At 35.1% G+C, this 21,713-nt stretch overlaps 2 protein-coding genes and 1 pseudogene across 5 annotated transcripts; 1 reads left to right on the forward strand and 2 right to left on the reverse strand.

Moving 5' to 3' along the window:
- Positions 1-1,005: 1,005 nt before the first annotated feature.
- Positions 1,006-5,163, forward strand: LOC125214674 (annotated as a pseudogene).
- Positions 5,164-5,388: 225 nt separating this feature from the next.
- LOC125214675 (septum-promoting GTP-binding protein 1-like) lies at positions 5,389-8,061 on the reverse strand. 4 transcript variants are annotated; one of them, XM_048115792.1, is made up of 6 exons: positions 7,740-8,061; positions 7,371-7,452; positions 7,045-7,141; positions 6,939-6,978; positions 6,382-6,465; positions 5,389-5,622 (listed from the first exon to the last, which is right to left on the reverse strand). In XM_048115792.1, exons 1-6 carry the CDS (start codon positions 7,902-7,904, stop codon positions 5,458-5,460), a joined length of 633 nt encoding a protein of 210 aa, XP_047971749.1. In that variant the 5' UTR covers positions 7,905-8,061; the 3' UTR covers positions 5,389-5,457. The 4 variants fall into 4 exon arrangements, with proteins under 4 accessions (XP_047971749.1, XP_047971750.1, XP_047971748.1 ...); XM_048115793.1 differs by having other exon boundaries at positions 6,382-6,417; positions 7,335-7,452; positions 7,740-8,060; XM_048115791.1 differs by having other exon boundaries at positions 7,335-7,452; positions 7,740-8,058.
- Positions 8,062-14,141: 6,080 nt separating this feature from the next.
- On the reverse strand, positions 14,142-15,193 carry LOC125213000. The gene has a single exon (XM_048113331.1). It carries the CDS (start codon positions 15,191-15,193, stop codon positions 14,735-14,737), a length of 459 nt encoding a protein of 152 aa, XP_047969288.1. The 3' UTR covers positions 14,142-14,734.
- Between the last annotated feature and the right edge of the window lie 6,520 nt (positions 15,194-21,713).

A 21,713-nucleotide genomic window follows, 5' to 3' on the forward strand; every position in this document is an offset into this window, starting at 1 on the left:
AGAAAAGTGGTTTGAAAAAAGTTAGTGAAATAGGGGTCCCACTTGTATATATATTAGTTTTAAATGAAATGTGAGTGGAATGAGTTAGTGGAATGTGAGACCCTATTACCATTTATGGTAAAAGTGAACCGGGACTCCTATTCGCGGACGGACTAAAATGGAAAAACGAGACTCCTATTCGCGGATGGAGGGAGTATTGTTTTGTCAGTTAAGTGGAGAGAATAAAGTAAGAAAGAGCGAAAAAGTAGAGAGAGTGTTATTTCTATTTTTAGAAATATACTCCATCCGTCTGTGAATGTTGTCCAGTTTTCCTATTTCGGTCTGTCCGTGAAATATTGTTCACTTTGCTTTTTTCCTATTTGTGGTAAATACACCCCACTTTCCACTAACTCAGTGCACTCATATTTTATTTTAGAAATAATATATAAATGTTAGAGTGAGACCTTAAAAAAAAAGAAAATGGTTCACTTAGAGTGAGATAGAGAATATATATAAATGAGATCATATTCCACTAAATATTTCTATTTATTTTTCTTAACATTTCTTTAAATTCATGCGTGAATGAAATGAGAGTTCTATGGAGTATTTAAGTGAAGCCCAATACAAAAAAACCAAGAACACTTTGATGGAATCATGATTCATGAAGGCGGCACTCTAATCTTCTTCATCTTCATATTCAGCGAGCTTGTGGCATCTACAATCCCTAATCCTCCATTTTCCTCTCTATTCACTGAATCAGCTCATGCCGTCGAGCCTTTTTAGGTATTTTATCACTATTCCTCTTTCACTTTCAATATTTTGGACTGTTCGATGCTTTTAATTTTTTTATCCACACATTATATTTTTCTTCCGTGAATTTTCAGTTTTTACTGTGTTACTTCTTCTGGCATTTTCCGTTGTTCCTTTTGTTTTTCAAACAATAAACGCTATGGTGTAAATGTTCTCGAGCCTAATAAATTTGATTCTCGATAATAGGAGCTTTACTAAATGGTAACCATGTTTCTCGTGTTTTTGATCTTGTGTTGTGGTTCGCATTGTTGCCGCAATAATATTTCGGAATTTTGTTGTGTATCTATATGTCTCTGTGCTTGTGAAATTATACTCTGTTTTTGTACTGTATAATTAACCTTTCTGTTTCATCTGTGTTTCTTACAAGGGAGGTTTATTTATATGTAGTTAAGTTAGATTGATGCAGTAGCTATTCAATGGGGCGCCACGGCTCTGCATCTCCTGTCACAGCTGATAGGTCTCCTCGTAGGAGAAGCTCGTCTAGAAGAGAAACATCTCCTGCTCGTGAAAAAGGAAAGTCGCCTCCTAATCGCAGGAGTTCTAATGCAGACAAGCTTCAAAGCCGAACTAGGTCACCAAAACGTGCTCGAACGAGATCCCCTGCATCTCATTCACCTGTGAGGGAGAAACTCCATGGTCGCACCAAACCCCCAATCCCTAGAAAATCACCATCTCGCTCCCCTGTTCATGTTAAACAAAGGACTTCAATCAGGACCAGATCGCCAAATCGGGAGAAACCAAGGTCTCCACCACCTCTTTCACCGCGTACTAAAAGATTGGAAAGAGTTAAATCAGAACGAGATGCTTTAAAAGGGAACGAGAGGGAATATGGATGAGCGACAGGGCTGCTCGTGAGGGAAAGGAGTTTGATAGGGATTTGTCAGCTGAGAAGAAACAGAGAAGGACAGGAAGGGATGCTGCTGGTAATGACTCTAGATCCAGACATGAACGCTCCCGTTCACCTTCTAACCGTCACCGCAGTGGTCAACGAAGATCTAGATCGCCGCCTGCCACTGACAACAGCGGGCGTACCGAGGTGTCTGGTGATATTCACTCCCCATACCTTGTTCATGTCTTAGTGATCTTTTAAAATTATTGATGAGATAACTTGTTTTGACATGGTAAGCACAAAGAGTCAAAGACAAGTCTTGTTGCTCTATGCTTTATCATTTAGGCTTGGTATTGCCTATGAATTTGAATTAAAATTAAATTGCCTCTAAACACCTAAGTGAACGTGGGAACTGTCATCATAAAAGACATCTAAATTTTTTTTTGGTTCTGGTTTGTTTGATGTAGCATAAATGACAAAATTTGATTGTGAAGTGAAGTATATAAGCTTTATGGAAGGATGGGTTTACTTTTGAAAAGTAATAGGTGTACGTATACCCATCATAGTATGTTTCAACTCTACAATTTAACTATGTAATTAGCATATACTGTGTGTTTGGATTGTTGTAATCTATTAAATGTATTTGATCCCAGGATTTATCCTTTTTCTTCTGAGTGTTTTTTGAAAAGTTAATTATTTGATGCATTTTTTGAATGTCTTGTCCATTCATTTGCTTGAAAAATAACACTACTGTATTATGAAAAGTTAAGTTCTCAGGATTTATTTTTCAGGAAAATCTCAAATTGAGTATGGATATTCATTGAATTGATGGAGAGAGATTTTAAGACATCTGATAATTTTCTAAATGCTTGCAGCCGACACACTCTAGAGATGATGAAGATCGGTGAGTTTCTCATTAAAAACCATGATAAAGATTCCTTAACTTTTTAGTATTGTAGTAGTCCTGGAGAGTTTTATGGTGTCTGTAATTTCTATTGTTAATTCCTGGCTGTTAGGAGACTTTGATTAAACTTTCAGGAAACAACTAAATCCTGTTCCCGATCTGATTCATTAAATGTTTTGGTCTGCCCTTTTCTGTGCTACCTCTCCTGGTTTAATTTTTTGGATCTGTACATAAGCATTGTATGTCTGCTTTCGGATGAATTCTTGATACAATATTTTGTGTTTTATGAAGCAGTAATGGTGACAGCGAGGCTCTGGCTAAGATGAGGGCTGTGGAAGAGTCATTGGAAGCAAAGGAAAAAGTATCTTTCTTTCCATGTTGTAGTACTACTATTTTTGATGTCAATTTTTCACATTTGTATTGCTTTTCATGACCCTCGCCCAGAAATTTTCGTCACACTAAAAAAACATATAACTATCTTGAAAATATCATAGTTTATGGTCATTATTTTAAAAATATGTCTCACTTTTTATATGGCAAACTTGTTTACATGTGTGTCAGCATAAACCTTCATTTGAGCTGTCTGGAAAACTTGCGGCGGAAACCAATCGAGTAAAAGGTACAATGGGATTACCTTGTATTATTAAGATTGTTTTGTCAGCCCTTTTGTTCCTCAAGTTATTTGGAATTGCTTTGGTTAATTGGTTGTCACAAGAAATCAACTCAGCCCCTGCATTTTCTTTTCAAATGCCATTCAGAGTGCCTCCTCTTCTTTTTATTTGAAGTTCTACACCCTGCCTTTTCTTTTAATATGTCATTCAGATTCATGCCTCTTTTATATGTAGTTCAGCTCCCTGTATTTTCTATGGCATCAATACATGAAATTTTTTTGTAACCAAGTAAAGTAGACATGATATGACTCTACCTACTCTTGTAAAAATATTGGTACCAGTGGTGCAACTTCTAAAGTTCTAATCTCTCTGTTATGTCTTATTTCTTCTACGTATAATTTTTCTCTGTTGCTTCTTCTGATGCATTTGGGGCTTCATCAGGTGTAACACTGCTGTTTAATGAGCCACCTGATGCTCGAAAGCCAGAAATAAGGTGGCGGTTGTATGTTTTCAAGGGCGGTGAAGTGCTCAACGGTAAACTTTAACTGGATATCATATCGTGTATTATAACAAGCTACATTCATCGCCAAATTACCCCTATACTTTCTGACTTATGAAGAAAAAACTGTCTTTCATGTGCGGTTCCTTAATCAGCTCCCACTTTTTATTTCTGGTTTCATTACCTCTGAGCCCACCCTAATTTTCCGTCTTGCTGTATGATATTTTGAGCTTTTGTTCTTTCATGTATGCTATCTTCCTAATTGATAGTTACCCAATTTCTCTCTCAATTTCATCCTGGATTTGATTATATCCATTGGTTTAAAAATCGAGTCTACGTTACAGAACTATTTACTGTTATATTTTTGACATGCAGATCCTCTTTATGTACATCGTCAAAGTTGCTATCTGTTTGGTAGAGAGAGAAGGGTTGCAGACATCCCAACTGACCATCCATCCTGCAGTAAACAGCATTCTGTTCTTCAGTATAGGTAGGACATGATTATTATACCCTCTTATTTGCTTAGGTAATGTGCTTAACTTGTACGATCTTGTATGGTTGAAGACAAGTGGAGGAGGAAAACCCAGATGGTGGTGTGACAAAAAGAGTGAGGTGTGGCTAGTGATCTTAGTTTTTGTCACCAATAAAATGGCATTGTGCTTGGTTGATTTCTTTCCACTGACTAATAGGTTCTGCTGCTTTGCAATCTGCTAGGCCTTATTTAATGGATCTTGGAAGCACCAATGGGACCTTCGTCAATGTGAGCAGCTCGTCGGAATAATTTTTGAAATCTTCTCCTCCATCATATAAAGATCTTATTAGGAGGAGTTGAACACAAATTTAGCTTTACAGTTGTTTTCCCCTTTTCAGGATGAGCGGCTTGAACCCCAGCGATACTACGAACTGTTTGAGAAGGACACTATCAAATTTGGCAATAGCAGGTAAGCTACTTATAAAGTTGCGACGAGTAGGATTCTTCTTACAGTTTGTCTAATTTCTGTGATTGAAATTGTATCCATGCCGTTAATACAACTTCAGCCGCGAGTATGTTCTGCTGCATGAGAATTCTACCGGATGATGCCATCCATCTCTTCCCTGCAAAAGCTTTCGGAAATTGGCGAGGGGAGCAAGCGGCCGCAATCTTTGATGGAGTATGTTCATGTGGACTTTATAAAAAGACTGAATATACTGAAACCGAGCTTTACTTTAGTCGTAAATTAAGTGGAAGTTTGCACTCAAATCTATCTGAGGTCTCATTCTAGTAAATTGGTGAAATGGAATGGAGGAAAATGCTGCCCTTCCCTTGATTGTTTTGTTTTGTTTTGTTTAAAATTGGAAGTTATATGTATTGATATTTGAAGCGTTAGGTAAATTAGTCGTTAGCTATTTTTACAATTTTAGACTTGGATTTTACTGTATAGATTTAAGACTTAGGGCTCTTGGCAGCAGTGATGGAATAAAATCAAGATTAACATTTGTAACAAATTGTACTACTTCAGTCGTAAATATATATGTCACTTGTTTTTTAGTTTGTCGCATGAGATTTTACATTTTCATTTTTGATAAAAGTAAACTCTAATCAACACACTTCATTATTATTTCAATTGTTTTTTTTTATCTCTGTTAATACTTAACTATTTTTGTCCTTCTATATTTAACACATTCAAAATGTAGGAGTTTCTAGTTTCTCTTAAAATCACGTAGGCAAAACTCATGAGGTCCCGTGGATCTGGAACAGAATTATGTGCAATAAAACTAGAATTAAATTACCACTTTATAATAACTTGATGTTGCAATTGAAAAAATACTTCCAGTACTTATAGAATTAGAAGTCAATGATGGGTTCACCAATGGTCAAATTTCTATGAAGAGTCCAAGGCAAGTTAAATATCTTTGCCATAATAAACTTGAACATCTTGTTCACATTAATATTATATGTTGCACTTGTAAAGAATAGGGCTGCATTTATCGCCTTTGCATATCTTCGAGCCTGCATCATATTTCCAAATCTCAGATTATTTTTCTTTCAGTTTCGAAAAAAAAGAGAAACTACTTAATGTAATTTTAACGAATCTAAGAGATTAAATTCCATGATATACCTATAATAAATACTCCACTTATAAACAAATATTTGCATGGATGTGATCATCGCTAACTATTTGTTAATTGCTGACTATGTCAAATTGTCAATCATCTTTGTTATAGATGTAAAAACAAAGGCATTAGTATGTCAACGGTTGACATCCAAATGCCTTGTGTCGACATCTATAACATAGACTATTGACATAATTAGCAATTAACAATTTAAGATAGTTATCAATATAACGTGACCCAATATTTGCAACTATAAACAATTGTAAACATTGAACAAATCACACACAATACACGTTGTGCATACACGTACACAAAGACACAACACGGCCACACAATATACATTGCACAAACACACACACTCAAGCTCACAACATAAAGAATACGGAATTAAAAAATAATTTTATATCCATTCTACCATCCTCATATAATTTGAAATTGTTATTATATATAGTATATTATTTATTTACTTTAAAGGTAATAGTGTAATATAGATACTTAGTAGTACTATTATTACTCTCATAATGTATTCTTATAAATCTATTGTTATACAGTACCTATAATGTTCCTATTTATTTTAGCTCTCATGGATAATTTTAAGATACAAATTCATTTTTATCTCGATGAGATTTTCTATAATGTCCCAATTCATTTTTACCTGCGTTACGACAGTCCATTGAATATCAAGTGGTAGCTGCATGAAATCGTCAAATTTAGTCCCTATTATTATTGGAACTGCCGTCTGCAAATTAAATAAACCATCAACAATCAATTAAATAACAAAACTAAATTTGTTTTTTTTATTCTTTTGGCATGCACACCTTTGAAATTTTCAATCATTTGAATATAAAATCATAACAACCGATTTAATTAAGAAATGTTGACGAATTACAAAAACTTTAGTACTACTACTACTACTGTGTCTTATTAGAAAGAAAAGTAGACCAGGCCGATTCTTCCCCCAATAAATTCATATTCTACGGCGTAGTGAGAAATTCGAAGAAGATATACAATAAAAAATACTACTAGTATCTTTAAATATTAAATGTTCATTTTTACGTTTTCATAAAAAAGAATCGTTCTTTAATAAAGTTTGAATTGACTCCAACTACTCAAATTGATTTTTTTGGGAAAATACAGCAGATATTAAAGTGTTCGGCTTTTTCAGGCAATTAGTAATAGTAATAAATTTAACATGGAAATCGTGTTTCATACCTGATTCCACTTTCTTGCTTCACTGTACCATCCAATTATGCTGCAATTTTGCAAAATAATTAATAATAGTTCTCAAATATAATAGTAATGGAGTATGTATTATTACCTGTTGAGTGTACGTCGGCTGGTGAGATCAAACATAAATAAAATTGCTGCTGCATTTTTGCAGGCAATTGGAACTTGATCAAATGACCTTTTCTCGCCTGCATTAATAATTGAAATACTACATATATTTTCATCCAACAAAACAAACTGCATTTAATGCATGTTATCCAACTAAATAATATGAAGGTCATTCAACTACAATTTGAGATGCAAGCTCCAATCAAGAAACTTTAGAAAGAGATAAATGGAATTGGAAACATAAAAAAAGATTTAGATTGGATAAAAAGAAACCTCCAACATCCCATATTGTGAGAACAATGGTTGCACCTTGAATGGACATAGTTTTATCCATCACATTCACATTCACCTCTTTCATCCGCAACCCTTCTTCATTTCCCACATACTTCACCTACCAATTCATACACACAATCATCTAATCAACATAGAGCGAGAGAGGCACTTGAATTTTATACTTAATTATAGATGTTGTTCGGTTCGTTAGATAAGATAATAGTGAGTTACAGTGTCTAGGATTAAATTAGTCGTAGGATTGAAGACAGAGTGGTTAATCATGCGATATTATCTAAATTTGGCATTATGAAAGCAAACCAAGATTAAAAAAAAAAAAGAGATAAGATTAGTCATGATATTTAATCACAAGTAATCATGGCAACTGAAGGACCAGTATACTTATACCAGAAAGGTTGTTTTCCCAATCTCGGGATCACCCAACATAGTGATCTTCAACGACACCAAATCGGAGTCGCTCTCACAGCAGCTGCTACGCGACGTCGTAGCCGCCTCTTCTGGCCCTCCGCCGCCGGAATCCACAGATAATCTTGTGTAGCGGTGATAAGGCATCCTAAGCGAGCATACAAGAATTGTATCACAAACCAAGTTCAAACTCTACTAGTTTCCGGCGGCGCTGAGTCATCTTTCCGGCGCCATAGCTGCATATAAATTTATGCTGAGATGTGGTTTGCTTTGTATTGATGGGTTTCACCTTTTTTATATACTCCATTTAATACACGAGCATATCGAATAAAGCTATGTGTTGATTTTGAATATAAATATAAATATTAATAATAAAAACGACTCGGTGGGGTAGTTTCTGGATATTATTTTAATTTTTGTAGTTGGAGGAAGGACCATTGTAGTTATGCCTCTCGATTGATAATTTCAAAGCGGTTGCGTTTGGAGTGAGAGGTGGATTTCCCTATCCTTTATATTTGTATACTTCAATGCTCGCTGTTTGTGGGAAAAAAACAATTTCTCAGATACTTCCGAATTTTCCTTCTGCACATCTCATCATCATACTCTATTTAACATTCAATAAATAGTACTCCATGCATGTGGATACTTTAATATTTTACACATTTAATACGTAATTGAAACCATCTTGATACTAAATATACATGGATGGCTGGATTGGTTCAAATATAGTACAATAATTAGTTAGTATTAAGATCATCACAATTTATAAATACAAGAAAGTAAAACTAAACAGAAAATCTTGGCAGGAACAAAAAGGAAGTCGATAGAATTATTGCAATAAGAATATTAAAATAAAAATATGATGTCTTGCCGTTGCAGTTGACTGGAATTGTGGCTGTTGGGATAACTATACCTAAGCTCAAGCTTTATATATCGAACAATTTAAAAGAATTCAATGACTTGAATTATAATAAATATGTGCAAGTGTGCAACTGCCAACTAGTGAGATAAGAAAACAAAAAAGAAAAGAAAAAAGAGTGCACGAAATACTTGTTATCGAACGTAGTACTCACTCCGTCCGTCATTAGGAGTCTCATTTATGGGCGGCACGAATTTTAAGAAATGTTAAGAAAAGTGGCTGAAAAAAAGTTAGTGAAATAGGGCTCTCACTTGTAATTATTAGTTTTAAATGAAATGTGAGGAGAATGAGTTAGTGAAAGGTGTGATCCTATTACAATTTATAGTAAAAGTGAATCGGGACTCCTACTCACAGACGGACTAAAATGGAAAAACAAGACTCCTATTCGTGGACAGAAGCAGTATGTAATAATTTTATTAATCTAATTAATAATATTATTATATAATTGTAGAGAGAATTTTCTAATCGATAGTGTCTTGTTGTACAAATTTTAATTAATCTAATTAATCAGGAAATGATTAAAATATTAAAGCTGTCTATTAATGGATAATAAGGGGAAATACTAGGCTTTATTGGGAGTAAGTAGTTATTGAAAAACAAAGAAGAGGAATGAAGTTTTAGAGCTTATGTTATACTAATTGAAAAGTCATTCATATAGAGAGTTGAAATTGGATAGATATTTAAAAGAAAGGACAAGTGGGAATACGCTCTATTGGTCATTGTAAAAATTGTACTCGTCATTAATAAGATGAATTTGAACTAGTCAGTATCGACAACTATTACTCCCTCTATCCAAAACTAAGAATCATATTTCACTTTTCCTATAAATTATAAATTTCACTTTTATCATAAATTATAAGAAATTCTCATATTTTACTAACCTACTTCATTCACATGTTATTATAAAATTAATACTCTCTCCGTCCGCAAATAAGAATCTCATTTTTACATTTTAGTCTGTCCGCAAATAAAAGTCTCAGTTCACTTTTACCATAAATAGTAATAGCATCTTCAAAGGAAGAAGATACATATAAAAGATGGGGAGCATTAAGCTCCTATTCCACCTTAAGTATCTTTCTACTTTTTAATATCAACCATTAGATTGATGGAATGGATGGACAAGATTGAGAAGGGAATTCTGACCCCGTGTTGCATTATTGGTTATAATGTGTGCATTATGAGGGTATAAGAGTAAAAACATAATGCTTTGACGCGTTTCAAAACGGAAGGTCCCGATAATTAAGCGGGATTTTCCTCAACCTTCCGTCTTCTCACTCTCTCTCTCATTCAATCCTATCAACCCACGATCAACCTCATTCTCCACCACTTCAAAACTCCAGAAACCCTAGCCGCCTCTTCACTAGATGAAATAGCACCTACACCGTCGATTCTCGCCGCAAAAGTCGACGTCGGTCGCCGATTGAAAGGCCTAAAGTACCGATTTTCTGTTTGGCGCGCCGATTGAATTGTTGAATTTCCGATGTCTGGGTAGTGACGGTGGGTTTCTAAAGTCCCGATTTTGGGTATAAAACTCTTGCTAACGTCGATTTGTGTTCTTTTCGGAAATAATGCACAATTTTGGTTTGTGAACCTTTCCGGAAACATTGAATTTGTTATCTTTTGAACTAGAGTTCTTCCCAATAGTTATTGTTTGAGTTTGTTGCTGACTTGTATGTGGTATATGTTCCATTTTATGTTCGATTACTGAGGAAATTGTTGCTTTCGTGTTCATTTTGTTTTCGATTCCGTCCGTCGTCGACTATTTGGTTGATTATTCAGTAATAACTCTGTTCTTATCCATTATTTGTTGTCTATACTGCATTATTGATGCGTAAAATTGCATTTGTTCTCTATATTAGATAAAAATTGCATTTTTTTCTCTACATTATTTGTTGTCTATACTACATTATTGATCACTAAATTTGCATTTGTTCAAATGTAACATGGATTTGTTCTCTGTATTTGTTCTGGTCCATCATTTGTTCTGTGTATTCTTGGATATTTTATGCATTTTTTGCCACTGTTGTTTATTTCATGAATTGTTTTGAACATGAAAGGATTGGGTCAAAATTAAATTATTGATTATTGGTTGTGTGTGTATGTGGTCATGCTGGTATAATGTGGAGGGATTGTTTAACTGTCTTTGATGGATTATATGGCTGAAATTTGACATTTTTGGTTAAACGTGTATAATGATTAGTGCATTCGTTGTAGTAACCAATGGTTGTATATGTTGCATTATCTAAGCTTTGTTGTACATTATTGTCAATTGTACTGTACTTGAATTCTGTTTAATCTTTGCATTATTTGGTTTCTGTAGGACATTGCATTATTATTTTGATATTATGCATTAGTCTATGATCAGTCTACATTATTACAAGCATAGTTTGATACATTATATAGTTATTAGTGTGCATTAATGGTATTCTCCACGGTTTTTTTCTCCAGCTTCCAAGCAGCCACGCTTAACTATAGACGATGCAGTGGATGATGCTCTTCCACTAGCAATTGCACAAAAATCCAGGGAAAGGCTGAAGAAGCAGAATACTGTCGAGGCTAGTAGCTCAGATCAAGAAGCCGATAAGAGGAAGCAGAGAGGAAAAAAAGTGGAACACTTATACAGCCGTAGCACTACTGAGTTCCTCAATTGTTTAAAAGGCCTTACGCCAAAGCAGAAGGAAGCCGTTCATGAACTAAATAAGTTTTGTGTCGAGGAATATTTTGGAACATTATACAATGTCCTTAAACTATTGCAGGCCGTTTGATTTTTTGGTATACTACCACTAGCACCAAAGTCATAATGGATTTAAAGAACCGAATAATGACAATTTACTGATTAATAATGTGAAATATTTTGGAAATAATGTAGAACAGGATAGGTGTATGTCAAAATATTGTCCAAGAAACTAAATAAGTTTTGTGTCGAGGGCTGTGCGATCATGGTCTCTCAAAAAAAAATGGATGCAAGTAATATGCTGAATATAACCGAATTTAACGAATATAAAACGATAATATGGGAAAAATGATAAAACGATAAAAGATGGGAGATAAAACGATAAAGATGGGAGATAACCGGTGTAAGAGACGAAATATTCATGTATTCATAGAATAAAACTGCCAAAATCTTTTGGGATGGAGAGAATCAAACACTTTCCATAAAACGTGAAAGTGTATACCATAAAAGCCATTTTCTACTTTTTAAATGAATTAAATATATTAAATCAGGCCCTATTTTGGGCCATTAGATCTTGAAAATGGATGGACAAGATTAAAAAGGAAAAAGAACAAAATATGGAAAAAGTATATGAATACATCCCTATAAAAGATATATTATGTATTTATCTTTTTAAAAATTAAATATACCCTTCTAAAATGTAACACATTCTAAAAGGAAAAAGGTATATAGAAAGATCAATTATTTTTTTAAAATAAAATAATAATACAAAATGCATTAAAAAACATAAATTGATACCTTCTCAAATACATTTCCCTTGGAGAAGGATTTTTCATGAAAAGAAGGCAAATATGGTAGTTAAAAGATTTTACCTCTCCATTGATGGGGAGATAAAGATATCTCTTCAAAATGGGAAAATGTATAATACCTTCTCAAATACTTCTCCCCTTGGAGAATGATTTTTCATGAAAAAAATATAAATATGGTAGTTATATTAGTTTACCTCTCCCCTTGGAGATGCTCTAATAGAGTCCCACATTTCTTCACATTTCATTTAAAACTAATAAATATAAATGGAACTCATATTTCATTAACTTTTTTCCACCCACTTTTCTTAACATTTCATAAAATCCGTGCCGCCAAGAAATGAGACTCCTAATGGCACGGAGGGAGTATAAAAAAGTGGACTTCATATTTCACTAACTTTTCCAACTCACTATTCTTTACATTTCTTAAAACTCGTATCCGCACTAAATGTGACTCCTATTGTGGGACGAACAAGAGTAGTTTTTTAAACTCTTGGATGATTAAATTGAAGAGATATTTTAACCTACAAATGGCCCGTTTGATCCCCCCATTTTCGGTTTTGGATCTGTCACTACCGGGTTGAATCTAGACGCCACATCCATGTAGATAGATGTATGCACCAGACCAGAGCCAACTCTTTATAGTAGCGTTCGGTTTGTTAGATACAATACAAGATGGACTACAATTAGATTTGATTATGAGATACAGTGAAATCTTGGCGTAATGAAGGCGGGCCAAGGGATAAGATTAGTCGTACTCTTTAATCACAAGTAGTTGAGAACCGAACAACCCCTATACATACAAGTCTAGTTCGTTTTAAAAAGCCTGTTATTATATACTCCTTCTGTTCTATAGTAGTAGAGTCATTTTACTATTTTGGTATGTTCTATAGTATTTCCTCCGTCCCGTTTAAGATGACACGTTTTCCTTTTTAGTTTGTCCCAACTAAGATGACACATTTCTTTTTTTGGTAACTTTCTCTCTCCAATTAATGCACTCAACCACTTTTTCTCACTCCTATTAAAATATTCATCTTTCTTTATCTCTCTACTTTAATACTTACACCCACCTTCTCTCTCTCTAATTAAACACTTAAACCAATAATTCCTAAAATCCCATGCCGACTAAGCAATGTGTCATCTTAGCCGGGACGGAGGGAGTAGTAAAGTAATTTCCCTTTTTAGTAAATGTCAACACATTTCTTCTCACTTACTTTACTTTCTCTTATTTATTCTCTTTTCATCTCTAAACCTTTTTCATTTCCTACTATATTCTTCCTTTACTTAACTCACTTATACAATTTTTTTTAAATTGCGTATTCGAAAAAAAAACACCTCTACTACCGCAACGGAGGCACGGAGGGAGTACTTATAAATGTAGTAGCTAATTAATTCTCCAACAGAACAGGGTTGTTCATTTGTGCTCCCTCTTCACATGTACTACTACAAGTTATAATTGCTCAAATATGGTTGAATCTAATCATCACTCCACTTGACCTCTTTCAAAAAATAACAAAAAAGTTATTCTTAATTATACTTTCATTCAGTCTCATAAAGTTAAATCAAAGTGTGAGCTTTATAAATGAATAATATCTTATAGCTGCTTATCAGTATTGTTTACATCAAACAAGTGTAAGCCATATATAAAAACTGCTGTTACTATCAATTTCAAGAAAAAGACTGAATTCACATGATATAGGTGGACATTTCATATGCTTCCCATGAACAAAACACCCCTAAAATTGCTCAACCCAAAAGCACATGATCATGGTTCGTGCCAACATAATAATACGAGTAACACTAAATTCAAACATTTTAAATCAATTCATTTTTGCAACACGTGACGGTTGGACTCACCATTTTCCACAAATTTTCTCATTTTACAGCAAAATAATTGGTAATAAAACTCCTCATTGTACAGTTGATGTCCCTAATTCAACTAATTCAATCAAAATTGGCAATTATGAGATGCTAAATGCAGCAGCTAGTAGCACATTATTGTACTTCACATTTAAACTGATAGCATACACAGTTAGAAGGGCTAGCAGAGACTCTTTACTACTCTTATAAATAAGCTTAATAAATACACTGTCTCAAAACAGAAACCAAGAACAACATTATTATACCTCACATCCTAAGCAAGTGCCCTTCCTCCAAAGCGGCCCGTCTCCAAGGACATGCATCTCCCACAAAAGACGACCCAAATACCACCTAGTCTTGGCCCTGCACCTGACAAAACAGAAGCAGCGAAATCTGATCCGGTGGCGATAGGGACTAGAGGTACCATTGGATCTCTCATAATGAAAGAAATAGATCACTTCAGCCGCCTTGATTTAGGCGACACGAGCAGCTTGAAGAAACCATGCCACAATAAACTCCCTTTGACAGGCGAGTTCTTCAAACCAAAGCTTGATTCAGTGATTGCCATTCCCAGGAGAAACAAGAGAGGAGGAGGCAAGAGGCTCCTACCAAGCGTGTGTTCTGTGATCGAAGTAGCAAACGTCAACATTCAGCCAAGTTCGTTCTCTGTATTCGCCTACAGAAATCTGAAAGATGAAATCTCAAGAGGCTACAAACCTTAGGCATTACTGTCAGGTAGTTTCGAGAAGCTGAGTTTCTTTAGACGGTGTGCGATGGGATTTCTGCATTTTATGTCGACTATTTCAACCATGCCCTGACCTTTCTTGGATCCCTTTTTTCTTATAGGAGTTCCATCTACCGATGTATCATCATATGCTGTTAGCATGGGAATTTGTGGAGTACCGTGCTTCCTCCTCGAATTATCTGGGTCCTTATGGTTTCCAAAAGTGCCCGTGCCGCTGCTGCTACTGCTAGCTTCATCTGCTGACGTTCCTTGTTTCAATCTTCTTGGAGTTGCATCAACAGTTGAAGCAGGGACAGATGTGCACAGACAAGGCAACTGAGATGCAGATTTTGCAGATTCGAGTTCTCGGGACATTAGGGAACTTATTGTCCCAGTTGTACCTACTTTGATAGAACCTCCACCGCCCCTAATAGCTTCAAGTTTCTGAGCCATAGCAAGCTATTGAGCAAAAAAGATCAAATAATAGGTTCTTCAAGATTTGTTCAATAGCCTGCATAATAGCATCTCCCAGAATGTCAATATTATAATGATGGAAGTAATAAGTAAATATTACAACATGGCATCTCAGATTCAACTAAAAAATTCTGAGGAATGAATGATGTGATGCATTGTTTTCACTGCAAAATTAACATCTAAGGTGTAAGAGGAGACACATACGGAGTATAATATAATGCCAATGAGAATTATTCATGGGCTTATATGCATGACGGATTGACGGTTAGACATCTTTTTTGCACCTTTTTCTTGGAAAAGGAACAACAAACCAACCAACGACTTCTACATTCTTAGAAATACCGCATTGCTCACTGACTAAATTTTGGTGGCATAAGATACAGTAACTAAAGGATAATTTATTGAGAAAGGTTTTTATTATTCTTTTCACATTTGAAGTAACTTGTTCCCATAAATGGATAGACAACTTCTTTAGCAGTTCGATTGCAAAATAGAGCACACTATGTGAACCCAAAATCACTCTTGGGAGAAGGCACAAGTGTAATCACTCTCAGTTCATTGACAAACATGTCTACACAATGGCTTCAACTTTTCCAAGCTTAACAACTAATATGCCAAATTGTATGCAAACTTAGAAATTGTTGCTCGAGCCACTAATCGCATAAAACATGGTTTCATGTACGGTTTCGTAATCATGATAAAACAATGGCCATTGGTTCTTCACTTTCTTAATCTTGAACAGCCTACATTCACCCCAAAAGTGGGGGAGCCTCTACAATTATACGAGAGAAACACATTCAATGCGGAGTCTACAATAAGTAGATTCCCAAGTCCAAACATAATGTGCGAGTTGAAAATGCATATAAGAAAGTGGTTCAGCACTGACTATCCCCAAAAACTGAATACTACTATGATTTTTATATGTTCGTCTAATACTAGTTTCCTAAACACTTGATCATCTGTCAATTCCCTATTAATCCAAACAAACCAGTTCAATAACATACAAAATCAATTACTACCTAATACAGTTTTGATCATCTAACACAATGTCAAATCGAATATGCGAAAACCAACCATAATAAAATGCTCAATCGACGCAGGAGAGTTATCCAGTGAAAAAAATTAAATAGCAATTTGAATTTGAATACGCATAAATGGTCTTAAGATTAGAGACAAACAGATGAGAAAATTAAGCGGGTAATCTTCATAAAACAATAAAATTGTATATTGAACATGGAAATAGACAAAATTTGAGGAATGCAGTTATGAAGAACAAAAGATTTACCAAGAGAGAAAAACAGCAGCTTTGCAGAGGAAGCAAATTGTGGAGATGGAAGGAAAAAATGACGGGAATGTGGTAGGAAAAGTAGCAAATTTAGTGTAGTGTATATCAGTCGCTTTCCATAAACCTACCCCTAAAATTTAAAGGCTCGAGGCCAGATCCGCCATGGTTATTCCATTCTCACATGTTCAATGTATCATACTCTACAGGTTAATTTGTTAATTAAATAGTAACTTAATTTTAGTTAACAAATTTCATTTTTATGGAACTGATTAAATGATTTACTCCAATGACTTCGAATTGTTTTTTTACCATGTATATGTGTTTGGCAAACTTGGCCTACTACAAGCCTACAAAAAAGTCACGGCTATCGATGTAGTCTACGAGTTCACTAAAATCTGTGTTTTGGATCAAAACACACATCTGAAGATCGTTGCAGAAACTGCGAAGGTTCTCTCGTATCTTTACTTTTCAGCGCTACTCCTACCATACAAGAGATGCCAAGTCGGACAACTTTCTTTTAGACCATGATTTCACAGTAAATGTGTCGAATTTTGGAGCTTCAAAGCTACTTATTTCATTATTGTGCTTGGAACTTTGGGATGCTTTGATCCCGAGTACATGTAGACGAACCAATTAACAAATAAGAGCGATGTTCACATCTTTGGATTTGTCATGCTTGAGCTAGTTATGGGGCGTAAAGCATTGAATTTTGATAGGCCGGTAGAGGAGAAGAGGGAAAAATTCTATAAATGGGCAGTTCTGGAAAACTGCTTCCAAGTTGTAATTTTAAAATCGCAGCATACAGAACTCAGACGCCATTCTGAACCTCCACTGTTGTTCTGGACTCCACCGCCTCCTCGCTGTCGCTGCCGTTTCCGTTGACATGCTGCCGCCTCCGCTGTTCACCCCTCACGGTATGTATACACCTCTCTCTATCCCTGTTGCCCCTTTGCCTAGGGTTTGTGCATACTTTTGTAATTGTTTTTTTTTTTTTTTGTGGAAGAATAGACAAGAATATATTCATTCTGAGACTAAGTTTGTGAATGTCTCTATTGTGTTGTCCACTTGTATATACTAGTATCTAATTTGGGATATTTTGAATTTGTGGGAAATAGATACTTGATATTGGAGGAGAAAAAATCGGTAGAGAGTGTATGATTTTTTTTTTTTTAATTTAAGAAATAGAGATAGAAATATTAGATGTAGTGATGCTTGATTTTCAAGGTTGAATCTTTTGTGTCATTTATATAGTTGATATGGTTTTAGTTCTTCAGTAATATTAAGATCAATTTTATTGAATAACGAATATTTCAATCTATCTTTGCTAGGAACTATAATGGCGTCATCATCAACTGGGAAGGGTCCTTTGTATTATGGTCCCAAAGACCCGAGCGTGCTATACTTGCAACCGTATCACAAAACTGAAAGCACTATCTCCGGGAATGATACTGACACCTTCCAACCACGCAAATTGGATAATAATATTTTTCAAGCTCCAATGCATGATCGAGAGTTGGGGCATATAGAACGGATGGGTTTTGGTGGCGTGTACCACTGTGGAAAGCCGAAAATGTTGGACGCTTCACTTATTGGCGCATTGATTGAGAGGTGGCGTCCCGAGACACACATGTTTCACCTTCCAGTTGGTGAAGCTACAGTGACCCTTCAAGATATCGAGGTGGGTTTAAGGGTCGATGGTGAACCTGTTATCCTTCCACAAGTGAACCACTCGAGGCAGTATTGGGTGGATACGTGTTTTTCGTTTTTGGGTATAGTCAGGGTGAATTGAAGTTGGGAGGATTTTATGCCACTACACTGAAGGATGCCATTAGCCGTCGTCTTGACGACGATCTACCCGAGCATCATTACATGCAGCATGCACGTATATTCGTGCTACTCCTACTGGGTTTTTGATCATCCCAGATACTTCGGGGAGAAGAACTGCCTTCCACCACATTCTATTACTAGTTGACGAGAATTAGTGTTCACAACTTAGTTGGGGTGCAGCAGCGCTTGCCACTTTATATCACTACCTTTGTGAGGCTTCGTGTCAAAAGAGGAAAGATGTCGGTGGCCCATTGGCCCTTCTACAGATGTGGGCATGGGAGAGGATACCCAGTATTCGACCCGAGGTTGTAGATGTTAGGATTGGTATACTGAAAAGCATATTTCGAGCATGTTGCACGGATAGAATTGCTTGTATTCAATATATTCTACAATCCACTTTTAACCCAAGGCGAGAAGAAGTAATTTTATGTCATTGATGTTTGCTTGTACATTTATAAGATGTTTCTCAAATATTTAAATGTATAAGAAGCAAATAAGTCTGATTCTTCTGCATAGTAGACTGGTCGTGAATGATGTTCACAGAAGGTGACGCAGTCGATCCTTTGTAGAAGAGAAATAGAATTTCACAACCTAGATAGGCTTTGGCTACCTATCGTGAAAGGTTGTAGTGTCAGTCCGCATGTTTCCTTACCTTAGAAAATAAACGACACTGGTGTGGTATAGCACTAAAGGATATAACAGTTGAGATTAGTCTTTCTTGCTATTTACCGAAAGACGAGGTCTCGGTGATTATTATTTCTTAATCATTGTTGATATAACATTGAGCATACGATATTGATCATACACTACTATGATTTATCAAATGGTTGGGATTTTTCGCAATCCAAGAATCCTGATATCTTGGGTAGTGGTGATCAATGTCTAGAGGTGCCAGTATTGTTGTTGCAATGAATTGTGTGCTGGGTGAGTCCAGTTTGATAATATCCTCAAGAGGTGTTCGAAAAAGGTTTTATTATTCAGAAACCCGGCCGGTTGGAATTTATTCCAGAATAATAAATAAAAATTTTGAACTAGACAACTCTTGAAAAAAGATATTAATTAATTAAAGTCAAATAGCATACTTAAATTTATTAATGGATATTTATATCTTTAACACGGAAAATAATAAATTAAAGAGGTAAAGCCCAGATTACTCGTAATTTTGGATTGGACGGACAGTCAATATTATTTTACTGTAGTGACTGATATAATATTATGTCGGACTTGTATTAAATTGAGGCTCAATTTAATTCGTAAAAGTCCAACAGGTTTGGCCCAAGTCCAACCTCCATGGATCCCTAATCTGACCCATCATAACTCTATATAAAAGGAGATTAGAAAGGAGATTTAGAGTGAATTCACTCATAATTTTCGTGCTCCCCTCTGGGAGTGGACGGAAAAATCAGTTTTTAACTGATATTCTCTCTTCTTTCTAATCAAGCTCTTTCCGATTCTGACAAGCTTTGCCCACCCAAAGGCCATTATCTGAGTTCGGGATACAGATTAGAAGATTCATGGTTGAGTACGAAGAACATCTCGTGGAGAAGGTGCAAGCAATCGTCGATTCTTTGGAGAATCAGATCGGTAATTCTAAACCATAGGAAATTCATGAATTAGGGTTCTTATTCCTTGTTTGTGAATTATATGTGTTCTAGCGTGCAATTGATTGTTTTACATGTGATTAATTGATCTCATAATCGGTCAAATAGATCTGTAGATCTGATTTATTTGTGTATTCATGACTTCCGTTGTGCAAGAGGCATCAATCCCCAGCAGTAGATATGATGGTACAACACCGAGTGCCCTTCGAGATTGATATACAACAACGGTATGTGGAGTACGTTGTTGTGCTAACTTAACTTGATAGTCAACAAATAACTCAATTTGACCTGATTGAATAGTTGTTGCAAACGTATCCCTCATATATGCATCGCAAAGTCAAACGCCCATAAAGTTATATCCATTACCCACTTGAATTGCACACTTCCATGTCAAACTAATCATATACTCCCTCCGTCCCACAAAAGATGGCACACTTTCCTTTTTAGTTTGTCTCACAAAAGATGTCACATTTCCCTTTTTGGAAAAAGTTCTCTCTCACATGAATATAAAAATTATATTTTCTCTCTCCATTTAACACACAAAACAAAACCTCCTAAAATCCCGTGTCATTTTCAAAGTATGCCAACTTCTCTGGGACGGAGGGAGTACTAATTAACATTGATTCCAATGCAATCACATATTCTGTTAACCAATTCCTCCAATTTGTACTATTCTTCCATCCCAATATAAAAGGACACGAATAGATTTTGTGTCCATAATCCTGCAATACATACACAACTTTATCTCAAATTTTGAATAATTAAAAATAAACTATATACCAAATCTTAGAAATTAACAATTCAAAAGACACTACATACCAAATCCTAGTAGTTAATAACACGGATTGAGCATACAATTCATACCAATAACATAAAATTTTAATTTTTAGCTACAAACCCTAAAATCACAATTTTCACCATAAACTATGAATATAATGCTAAATTAAGAAGAAAGCACGTAACTTACCTTAAGGGAGAAACAATTAAACGAATTTGGGCGATTTATGCAAGAATCGGACAAAAAGATGGTATTCTTGGAAGGGATTCGTGAAAATGAGGAGTACAGAATGACGAGTTTGAGTTCTGTTCTGTTTGAGTTTTGAGTCTTTTATGCCATTTTCCTTCACTTTTAATCTAAATATCATTCCAAAGGTATTTTAGTCTTCCTCATTTTTATTACTCCTTATTTATGACTTCTCTCATCTTCTCCCATCAATGACAGCCATGGCTACAACAACACTCACCTCCTCCCTCTCCAACACCCAATTCTTCGACAGCGTGTCCTCCTTCCACGGCTCCGTTGTCCCCATCTGCGTCGCTAACCCAATTTTTTTCCTTTTTATTACTATATAGTATGTTTATTTTATATTAAAAATATTATTTTCGTTTAATGCATAAACATTTTAAATTTAATTAAATTGATAAAATAAAATACTTATCAATTCTATGTATGTTGTCAGTTGATAGTTATCATAGGAATGATTTATGTTTTATTTTAATTAAATATGTTTTTGTATATAATTTTTTTTTAAAAATAAAATCTAAATCATGTAATAGGTGATATGATAATCAGAATTGTTAAGTATGTTAATTCATCAAATTTTATATACTAAAATAAATGATGAATAAATTGAAAGACTGATATGCCCTATGTGGAACTTTGGAAAGAAAGGAGGGTCAGAAGGGCATGGAAGACCAAAAATTGTGAAAAAGGATCCTAAATGATACTCTTTTCGTTCCCAAAGAATATGCACTTTGATTTCGGCACGGATCTTAATGCAAAATT

Source organism: Salvia hispanica, chromosome 3, assembly GCF_023119035.1.
Source record: "Salvia hispanica cultivar TCC Black 2014 chromosome 3, UniMelb_Shisp_WGS_1.0, whole genome shotgun sequence".
NCBI classification, from domain to species: Eukaryota; Viridiplantae; Streptophyta; class Magnoliopsida; order Lamiales; family Lamiaceae; genus Salvia; species Salvia hispanica.